This window comes from Vigna angularis, chromosome 11 (genome assembly GCF_016808095.1).
Source record: "Vigna angularis cultivar LongXiaoDou No.4 chromosome 11, ASM1680809v1, whole genome shotgun sequence".
Taxonomy (NCBI): Eukaryota; Viridiplantae; Streptophyta; class Magnoliopsida; order Fabales; family Fabaceae; genus Vigna; species Vigna angularis.
Genome location: NC_068980.1, coordinates 9,690,349 through 9,701,853, shown reverse-complemented (window position 1 = coordinate 9,701,853; position 11,505 = coordinate 9,690,349). Strand labels below are relative to the sequence as shown.

Here is an 11,505-nt window from a genome sequence, read left to right as displayed (position 1 = left end):
ATTAAATATTAAACCTATTTTTAAAAACAATAATAATAAACTTTTTCTTCATAAAGCATTAATCTTTTAGGGTTTTCTTTGCCTAAAGTTTAGATGTTAAACAAAAGGACTGAAAGCCCAAAAGGCAAAAGGCAAAAGGCACTAGTATAATTTAATTCCATTTGTTCTTTCTTATCCATATTAAATGGCACTAGATCCCAACGAATGAACACATTGTGGATCTCCAGTTATATCATGAACACATAATCGCAACTCCAAGGTAAGATAATTTGTGCTGGAAATACATCTTTATTTATGCAAATACATAATCATGTTTAAGCAGGTGAAACACTCAAGTTGCCACACTAGTAGTCTCTCTTGCAACCAACCTTGGACAGTGAAATAAAAGCCTTAAACTACATACAGAACCGTCAGATTAGCAGCTTCATTTCTTGCCACGCAGTTTGGCACCAAGGGCTCTCTCCAACTTGCCAATTATCTGCTGGTTTGGAATGGCCTTCCCCGACTCGTACTCCTGGATTATTTGAGGCTTCTCATTGATCAACTGAAAACAATCATAAGTTATAAGTAACTACCCAACTAAAATCATAAGTATAAATGAGGTTTGTGAAAGCAAGAGAAAGAGAGAAGAGAACAGTACTTGAGCAAGCTGAGACTGAGTTAGTTTCTTGTCCATCCGGGCCTGCATTATAGCTTTCTTCAGTTCAGTGGGTACCCGATCATCTGTTCACACAAGTTCAATGACTCAGAATGGGCATTAAAGTAGGAAAGTTAAGGTTGAATCATATACAAGAGAAGTTTTGATGTTAAAAACTTCAAATAAAAAAAGAAAAAGGAACTCTATTGATGTTCAAAGTTATATAATGGTATCAAAGATGTAGCGACACAATTATGTTTATATGAAGCCCCTCAAATTCTATCTATAAGAAAATGTCATCAGAAGAATCTAAAAGATACCACAATTTCTTCAGTTCAGTGGGTACCCGATCATCTGTTCACACAAGTTCAATGACTCAGAATGGGCATTAAAGTAGGAAAGTTAAGGTTGAATCATATACAAGAGAAGTTTTGATGTTAAAAACTTCAAATAAAAAAAGAAAAAGGAACTCTATTGATGTTCAAAGTTATATAATGGTATCAAAGATGTAGCGACACAATTATGTTTATATGAAGCCCCTCAAATTCTATCTATAAGAAAATGTCATCAGAAGAATCTAAAAGATACCACAATCTTTGACCCTCATATCATATAGTTAAGGTACACAACAACAACAGGAGTCTTATCTTAGCAGACAAGTTCAATGTTGGTATGAGCATTAAAATAGAAACTCTTTCATGACCAAAGTTATATCGTGGTATCAAAGTTATAGTAACACACTTCTGTTGAATCAAGCTCCTCAATTCTATCTATAAAAATGTTATCAGAACAACCTAAATACACAACCATTAGGTGAGTTTACATGGATTGCACATCACCATTGAACTAGGTATAAACACAACAACGGCCAAAATAAGTAAGAAAAAGAAGAGAATTGCTGCCAACCAGAGAAGTTATCTCATCAAACATAAGCAAATCTATAATCAACACATGTACATTGTAGGAAGGACAAAAGAGAATTGCAGATCATCATAGAAGTTATCTCATCAAACAGAAACATAAATATAATCACCACATTGCACAGTGAAGGAAATAATCGGTTTTATAATTGCTGTAGCATAATGATATAACAATCTAATAATGTAGATCTTGATTTATACAGAATATATGCTCGCATCAGATGGGTGGGGGACTACTGTCATAATGTCGCTAGTTCTAAGCCCACCCTGACATGTACTAATTGTCACGTGGACTAGAGCAGATAGAACTACACAAGTACACTAAGAGTGTGTCAGGATTAGTGTTAATAAAGTTTATCTTATGTTTAATTCAACTTTGAAAAATTGATTTCGGACCAAAAAAATGAAATAACGGATTGATATATACTTCGAAACATTTACCTGAAAGTGATTTTGTAACAATAAATCTTGTTCAAACAGAATTGTCTCACTTTAGATGTGTAGTTATTAATATAGCTATGTGAATAATGAAAAGGATAATATTTTCTTCACTACAACAACAAAAATATTGCTCAAGTGGCTAGGTAACAGAACAAATTTTGCAAAAATAAAACGTGTTGGCAGTTGGCACAGATTCCAAATCACAATTACAACCTCAAATGAAATTCTCTACCCCCACAAAAGTTTCTCTACCAAGTCCAAGTTATTCAGTCATTTTGCACTGTGTTTATAGAATAGACTTCTATAACTTAACTTTAAGTGATGAAATAAAACTGTGTGCGCACGTCTGGGATGCCTACAATAACCCATGCTAAAAAAGAAATATGAATTTCCTAAGTTAACCATGTAAGCATTCCAAAGGTTGGCACAAATGACACAAGCTTCTAAAGGTCATAGCATAGAACCAATCAAACCATGCTGCATGCAAATTTCTCACCGAAGAAAAGATGGAACGAACCTTTTTTAAAGGGTGTAGAAAATGCAAACTACAGAATTAGTAGAATACATAAAGTGAAGCATACTTACGAGCTAGATTCTCGGTATCATCATCCAGCCTTTTAGTATTCAATGAAGTGCTACTAGAAGCAGATTTGTTTGTTCCAGCATTATCTGCATACAACAACTTAACGATCATTACTCTGACCAACCAAACACAAAGAAGACTAAAACGGTAAACATTTAAATCAGAAGCATCCAATCACGTTATCACAAACTCAACTCTTATTCATTAAAGTGCCACATGCAAGAAAATCCATCTCTCAGACAATCACAAAAATCACTTATAACGTGTAAATCCATAAACAACAGTCCCACCCCATATTCAAACTCAATAAAAACATTGATTAACAGCAACGTAGATGAAAAGGTAACACGCTAATAACTTGCAACAAAATCAAAAAACAGAACACCCAATAAAAATTGCCTGCATAACTAAAAGAAATAAACCGTAATAAAAAAAGAAAAAAAATACATATATATAAATATAAAAGACCAATACGTATAACCCGAACTCCTAAAAGAAAATCACTAATCGGAAAAAAAATCAACGGAATCAATCAGACGCTTCGATCAAAAGCATTAAAAAATTGAAAACTATTTTTTTTTCAATAATCTATATCCGATTGAAGAAATTCAAGGGGAAGGGAAAACATTTTTTTATGGTGTCGATGTCGGCGCCGGTGCGGCGAGCGGCGTTGACGGCTTTCTCATCCTTGCGGGCGGCGGAAGTAGGGGCTTTCTTGCGAAGCACCACCGGTTCCCAATCCTGCGACAGAGGTCCGACTCCTGACATGGTTCAAAGGTTTGGTTTGGTTTGTCTGAAGGAGTTGTTCTTTTTCTTCTGCTTGCGTTGGGTTCTGAGGAGTCTAGGGTTTTATTTGAAGAAGATTGAAGTGGTTCAACGAATTGAATGTGGATAATATACTACTAGCTTGGGATGCACGGCAGGCTGGGTCCCATTTTCTATTGGACCTTACTCAGATTGGGCTTTCAGATCGGCCTACATAATGTTGGATCAATTGGGCCATGCTTTCTTTTTCTTACACCCTAAAACCATTGTAGTGCATACAGTTTTGGATGATGAACGATGAAAATTTATGATTTTCCAACGTCCTTTTGTTGATATTGAAGAAGCATTCCGTTTTCCACAAGGTAAGCTTTTAATGATATTTGAAGATATTGTTAAAGATTCAAGCTTATTTTATAACTATCTTTGTTTTTAATTTAAGTCTTTCACACAACATACTATTGAAACTCTATCATACAATACACAATCTTTCAAATTGAATTAAAACTAATTAAATGTTTTCTGATAACTTAAAAACAGTAAAAAAAAAAATGAAATTTAGCGCTTTTAATCAATTACATAATTAGTTAAATTGTTCTTCAAAATTCTAACAACAATATAATTGACTATATAAGGAATTAACCAATTAAATAAAAGTGTTATTCAGACTCTTATATTTCCAATTATGTAATTGGTTATATTCTTGTTATAATTTATTAAATTAATTTTTACAATGAATAGTGTGTTTAATTGATTAAATGATTATATAATGATTATCTTCAAGAAATGTTGCAATTTTTTTTTTAATTTAGTTAAAATAATATGTTATTAGTTAATATAATTGATGACATATGTCATTATCAGTTTACAAATTATATTTTGATAAAGAGTATCAATAAAGAAGAATTGTTTTCTCAATAAAATATACAAGTGCTTTTTTATATCAAATATTATCAAGTGCTCTCAATATTTTAAAGATTCATCAACTTCCCTCAAACTTTTAAAGATTGAAATTAATTCACTTCCTCTTGATTTAATAAAATCTATCTATTTTTTTTTTTAACACCATCAATTATAAGAATGCAAACCTTAGTGATAATAAGACATATTGAAAGAAAAATATTAAGAACAAAATATTGATGTGAATGTCAAATTACCTTTGTAAATACTTTTGCCTTCCAAGATTGACCATTCAAATCAAAATTAATAAAACCATAACACAAACTGAAAGAAAGGAAGATGAGAAATACTAATGATTTTATAGAATCTATTAGTTTTTCTGAGAACACTTTTAAATACGATAACTTTATCTTAAATCATGTTATAAAATTTTATTTTGTATTTTACATAAATCAAACTTAATCTTTTTAGTTTTATTGATACAAAATATTTAACTACTTTGCCAATTATAATTATATGTTGGTCCACTGTCACCTTACTTACACTTTTTTTTGGAACAAATCTTATTACATTTATAATACAATATTTATTCTTTTATTATTCTAAATACGTAACTTTCTCGTATTTAATAAAAATATATTGTAATATTATTCGTTCATGCAAAGGTTATAATGATCTAGCAATAATATAATAGAGAAAACATATCACAACAATATAAAAACATGTTTTCTATACATTAAATGAGTAAGTGTAAGTGTAGAAAAAGTACAATTTTCTTTAACTTTACTTCAAATTTGATTTAAATCTAGTTTTTACTTTCTCCAAATAATCAAAATGTAATTTAAAATCACAATGTATAGTCATTCAGTCAATCAGAATGGATATTCATAAATATTATGATTAATTTCTTTTATAATAACTAACTGTTTACTTAGTTAATTTTCTAATAAAATAATTTTAATATTTTAATCTCATTTTGAGTGTTCATGCATTTTTAACTAATTTTTTTAATGACTCAGTTTCGTTAATTTTCAATTATAACTAAATAATCAATTCATCATTAAAATATTTTTTCTTTTTATTTCTGAAACTTATATTTATTCATGTAATTAATATTTTAAATAACGAATTCAACATTAAATTTTTTTTCTCTGAAACCTATATTTACTTAGACATTTAACAAATATATAACAAATATTCAATGCATGATAAATAATCTCGTTTCAACAGAAAAAAAGAACATGTGAGATAAAAAGAGTAAATCAATTATGTTACAATGATTATAATATTCCAACATATCTTGAATCAAATTTTAAAATGTAGATTTTAATTTGAAATATAAATGATTCAAAACCTTACACAGTCAAACAAAATCAAGAAATTATATTTCAGTAAAAACAGAGCGTTCTAATATATATTCTTTTTCAGAACTTTAACTTCGAATACGTTGATATTTTTATGAACTAAAAAAAATGAAGAGACAAACTAATTTTATTCATACATTTTTCAACTAATTTGTTCAACTGTCTAAATAAACTATGCATATGATAAATAGTTGACTCTTTGAAAAGAAAATAAAAATTATGAGGTGATAAAAAGAGTAAATCAATTATGTTAAAATGGTTCCAATAAACCATATCTTAAATCACATTTTAAAATGTAAATATAAATAATTGTAAATCTTATGTGTTTTTTCAGACATTACGTTATTTTATTAGTTCTTGATAATATGGTTTTAAATTAACATTATGTTATTTTAGGGTTTGACTAATCAGAAGTGGATATTGGAATTGTAACATCTCAAAAATATAACAAGTATATATTATGGTAGTCCACAATTCTGATAAAGGAGAACAATTAGGAGTCAAACTTGCAGCTAAAGTCTTAATAATTACAGTCATCCCAAAAATGGCTATAATTTTAAACTTTAAACACCCATAAGAGTATTTCAAGATAGTATAACTTAACTAAGAAATCCTAAACAAACTAAGCTGCAACATCATCACCATCCAGAGTATTTCAAAATAACACCAACTTAAATTTAGAAATCCAAAAAAAATACTATACTGCATCATCAGCATCCTCCAACTCTTGCTCCAAGGGAACCTCTTTGACTTCAGCTCACATCCAAGTGGATGATCATTGCAACAGAAACACGACACAAACAACAGACAAACACAAGAAGAAGGGTGAGCTAGATATACAAAAATCATGTTATACAGTCACATACAATAAGCAATTAGAGACAAATATACTAGACTACACAAACATAACTTGTTGCACTTGACACTTGACTCGTCCGGACTTAGAAGGATTGTCGAGCTATGGCGGGTTATGCACTCGTGGTGGCTTATGAAACTTGGGTTCCCCACCCTACCACACTCACGGGGTTAGCCTGTTCCGGGCCTTGAGGCATATTGGAAGCCCCCAAGACTAAGACCTCCTGCTACTCCTCACCACATGGTTCAATCCTCTCTACTTGAGAATGAAAAACCATTGGAGCGTCAGGAAAACCCCCAAGACTGAGCTTCCCTGCAGATCATTCTAAACACTAGGGCACCACCATGAATCTTCTCCTTGAAGATCATGGAATTACGTCCAATGACATAGGGCACCACCATGTAACCTCCCTTTGAGGTCCATGGAATTACGTCCATAACATAGGGCACCACCATGTGACCTCCCTTTGAGATCCATGGAATTACGTCCATCAACCATACTGTTACACTACGCCAATCACAACTTTGTTTCATACATACATCCAAACTATAATTCACATACAATACAACATACCTTCAATCATGTAGCAAAATCAAGCCACCCAAATCAGTTATATAGACATACATATATCTTGGCAGTCAAACAACTCAAACAGATGAGGAAAAATGTGAAACTCACTGCACTAGGTCGCACAACGCACCAAGGTGCAAGGCAAGACAGCAAAAATTCGCACAACGCACCACCCTTGGTGCGCTGAGCAAATTTTCTTGACGGGGGGAGTGTTTTTCAGCTAAAATTCGCATAGCGCACCACCCTTAATGCGCTGGGCGAATTTTCCTGACAAGAGGACAGCTAAAGTTCGCATAGCGCACCAAGTTTGTGCGCTATGCTAAACTAAAATTCTAATACACCTTATCAGTCCCTAAACCCTCGCATAGCGTCCCTAATTCGCTATTCGAATTAATTTGGCTAATTTTCCAGGCTAGCAACAGTCGCAAAGCGACTACATTCGCTACGCGACTTATCAAACAAAGAGCAACCCTCTGTTATAATTCGCATCGCGCACAGAGTCGCTATGCGAATGCCCTAGCAGAGAGCACCTCGCCAGGGTGACTCGCTGAGCAAAAGGCTTCGCTCTGCGAATCTGCAAAATCTGCAGAATGAAATTCTGTAGATTTGCACAACTCTACCACTCGAAACTCATTCTAACCATTTTGGTGAACTTCTAACACCCCCAACTCGAAGTATATATTGAATTAAACATGTCTAACTGATTCTAACCCTTCCTAACATCTTTTTAAAGTGTTTATGCGTTGATTTATACTTGAAAACTGAAAAGCTCTCAACCTAGGGGCCCAAATATAATTCTACCACCTTAAGTCTGATTTTGACCATTTTAGGGGTCAATTAGGTCCCAATTGACTTGCCTAAGCCACCTAAACTGACCAGAATGATCTGTAATGCCCAATTCTCAATTTGACCACCTCAGTTCCTCTAATAAGACCCTAAACACCCTAATTCACTTAAGTGTTGTTCTAATCACCTATTTAGCGGACTTCACTTCATTCAGCCATTCAATATCAGTCTCAAACCTTATCCATACCAATTCATACGTACAATTCCACAGATTCACTATTAGACAGGCATTTGAGCAATCGAGTTCACATACAACATTTTCAATTCCAGTACAAACAACACTCATACATAAAAATCCATACATACGTTATTTCCCCACATCAAACAAAAATTTATCTCATGCACACCCTAATCTACAGAACATAAAGCAAGATCCAGGTCCCCTTACCTTGAAGTTGAGCAACACAACCCACTAGAACGCTCTAACAGTACCTCACAGCAAGAACCTAAACAGTGCCCTACAACCACAAAAAATGTGATGGAAATCGCTCTTAGAGCTGGGATGGACAGAGAAAACAAAAGGACAAGCTACCAGCTGCATGCAACTAGTAAAGTGGCATGCCCTAGGTTCCAAAAACAATGGAGGAGAAGGGAAAACGACTTACCAGTCGGAATGAAGAAAACGTTTGGTAGAAATGGAGCTCTCTACGTCGCGGATGCTTGGGCAGCACCTAAACCAACATGCAATGCGAGAATGTGAGGGAATGGTAGAGAGAAATGTGAGTCTGAGTTTTAGAGAGAGAAAGGGAAGTTGAGATAAGGAACTCAGATTTTAGAAATGTCCATTACTAAGGTCATAGTGCCCTTAGCCTTATGGGCCTGACTGCCTCAACATAAGGCCCAACTGCCATAAAATTTCAGGCCCTTACAGGAATTGGATTAAGTTATATCTTTAAATTTTTTTTTATTTTTTTGTTGTATTTTTAGGTCTTTTACTATTTAACATAAAGTGTATAATGTTTATATGAATATATTGACATTTTAATTTCCATTATTAATTTTTTTAATTTAAAAAATTGGAGTGAGAATAAGTACTTTGGTTTTAACCCGTTATTACTGCTCATTAAAAATTAGTATAAAAACGACTTTTCTTTTAATTTTCAGCTAATGAGTTATAATTAGTATAATGATTTTTCTTTTAATGTTTTGGCAAATGTATCTAAGATATATTCTAAATAATGTTCAGTATAAGTGTTTGAACAAAATTGTATGATTATAAAATTATTGAAGAAAAATGTTCAGATGAATGATAATACCAACACCCAAACATAAGTTAGAGATTAAAAAAAACTTAATTGGTTGTAAAATAATTTAATCATATTGTTTGATAATTTCTATTCTATTTATAATTTTTATTTATTTTATTATTTAAATTGTATTAAATAATTTAATTAAATCAAATAAACAACTTCATTTAAAAAAAAATGCTTAGCATTCTGAAAACATAGTTACAATCCAATAATATTCTACAATTCTTTTACATTAATAGAAGAACTAAAAATTAATTTTACTGTTCTGGCTTAAAGTTGAAATGATTATAGGCCAAATAATGAAAACTGAATAGAAAATAAGTATTAAATTTGTTATAATTTTATATTTTTTTGTATTTAATGCATAGTCAATCTTAATTTTATGATCACAGTGCAGTTTTCCTTTTTCTATTGATAACTTAATATTAAAGAAGATAGAAGATATATTTTGGAGGCCTGAAATTCCTTTTATAATGTTAATAGATATGATAAAATGTGAAGATGAAAAACTAAAATAAAGTCTAAATACCATTTCAACTACCTTCATTATTAATAATAAAGTTTAAAAAAATTAAAAATAATTAAAAACTTTGTACTTAGACTATATATTTTTTAGTTGTGCTAAAAAAGAAATATGTCAATAGTTAAGGTATTGTGTTGAAATAGAGTATAATCAAATAATGAATTATGTATTTCAATTTCATACTAGAGTTTAGAATAATTTTTTATGAAATTTTAAGAGATTTAGTTAGGAAAATATAAAAAACCAAGTTGTTTAATTTGAAAGTATCTTTAACTTAGACATCATTATAAGTGAACCAATTATAACAAGCCTCCAATCGAAGAAGATTACTTATATAAAAAATATTTAAGAAACCAGAAATATGGAATTAAAGAGATATTGGTGTTTGTTATGAATAAAGTTCATTCAATATAATAATAATAATAATAATAATAATAATAATAATAATAATAAAACCTTAAATTTAAATAATTTTTAATTAACTATTTATGTTCATTGAATTACTTTTATGTGCATTTAAATAATTTCGATTAGAACCCAAAATGCAATTTTCAAACAACAATGGGATGAGATTGCCATGAGAGATTTTGTTCCTGCTCTTATATTATATATAACATCATGCTCGTTAAAGCTGTCAAAACGGTAACTTGATCTGACTCATCACGGTTGGTTACTTAGTGAGTCAATCTAAGTCGGCTTATTTATTAGAGAGCTGAAAAAATTCAAATCTGATTTGACTCACCACAGATTAATAGGTTAAACGGGTTGACTCACCAACTCCTTTAATTATAAGTTTTTTTAAAATAAAAAAAAATTATAATTTTTTTAATTCAAATCTAAATAAATTTCACTCTAAAATTATGTACAATTCAAAATAAATAAAAAATTATCATACAATTCAAGCTAATCCAAAAACAATTACAAAAGACGAACAAATAAGTTTTTAATATTGATAATTTTTGTATCCATTTATAATACTAGAGTCTTGAATAGATAAATCTATAATATATTTTTCTCTTTTAAAATATCTTTTTTTATCCTCATCTACAATATAATAAAAAAATTATAACTAGAAATACAACATAATAAATAATTAAATTAAATTAGGCAAGTTGGTGAGTCAACCCAGATCACCACGGGTTCAATCATGATGAGCTGGGTTCTAAGTGAGTCGAGTTGAATATTAATCCGCATAAAACAATTATATTTTTTTCAAATCCAACCCAGCTCAAACCTGTGGTGAGTTGGATCGTCAGTTACAACCCATTTTGACGGCACTAACCTATTACAACCAAATTTAAATATACAATTAGTTTACCATTTTCATTGTTAATGTCCCAGTCTCATTGTTTTTTTAATTATAACTTAATAATTAATTCATCATTAAAAGCTTTTTTCCCTTTTATTTTTGAAACCTATAATCACTTATACACTTAACTAATTTGTTTAATTATACTTATTTCTTGAATAACTAAATAACCAATTCATCATTAAAATCTGTTTTCCTTTTATTTCGGAAACCTATAATTAATTAGGCATGTAATTAATATTAAATGCATGATAATAAATTTGCAATCTTTAAAAAGAAAAAGAAAAAAACTGAGATGATAAAAAGAGTAAATCAATTCAGTTAGGATCCAATATTCTAATAATCAAATTTTAAAATGTGGATTTTAATTTGAACTATAAATGATTCAAAATCTTACACCTCAAACTAAATCTTTAGACATTATATTTCAGCGATTCAATGACTTCGTATACGAATAAAAAAAAATAGTAATTTGATATTTTTTACGAACTAAAATTTTAATTGGAAATAAAACATTACACAGACTCTTTCAAAATCATTATAT

At 30.5% G+C, this 11,505-nt stretch overlaps 1 protein-coding gene across 1 annotated transcript; it reads right to left on the bottom strand.

Annotated features, from left to right (window-relative positions):
- Positions 1-268: 268 nt before the first annotated feature.
- Positions 269-3,458, bottom strand: LOC108334466 (multiprotein-bridging factor 1b). The gene is made up of 4 exons (XM_017570327.2): positions 3,208-3,458; positions 2,584-2,667; positions 641-723; positions 269-544 (listed from the first exon to the last, which is right to left on the bottom strand). Exons 1-4 carry the CDS (start codon positions 3,347-3,349, stop codon positions 425-427), a joined length of 429 nt encoding a protein of 142 aa, XP_017425816.1. The 5' UTR covers positions 3,350-3,458; the 3' UTR covers positions 269-424.
- Between the last annotated feature and the right edge of the window lie 8,047 nt (positions 3,459-11,505).

What these genes read in the sequence shown, in the direction of transcription:
- LOC108334466 (XM_017570327.2), bottom strand. Translation starts at nt 3,349, where the DNA reads ATGTCAGGAGTCGGACCTCTGTCGCAGGATTGGGAACCGGTGGTGCTT. An exon ending in CATCGACACCATAAAAAAAT is followed by an intron (nt 2,668 to 3,207) that starts GTTTTCCCTTCC and finishes TGTTGTATGCAG; the next exon opens with ATAATGCTGGAACAAACAAA. An exon ending in CTCAGTCTCAGCTTGCTCAA is followed by an intron (nt 545 to 640) that starts GTACTGTTCTCT and finishes GATTGTTTTCAG; the next exon opens with TTGATCAATGAGAAGCCTCA.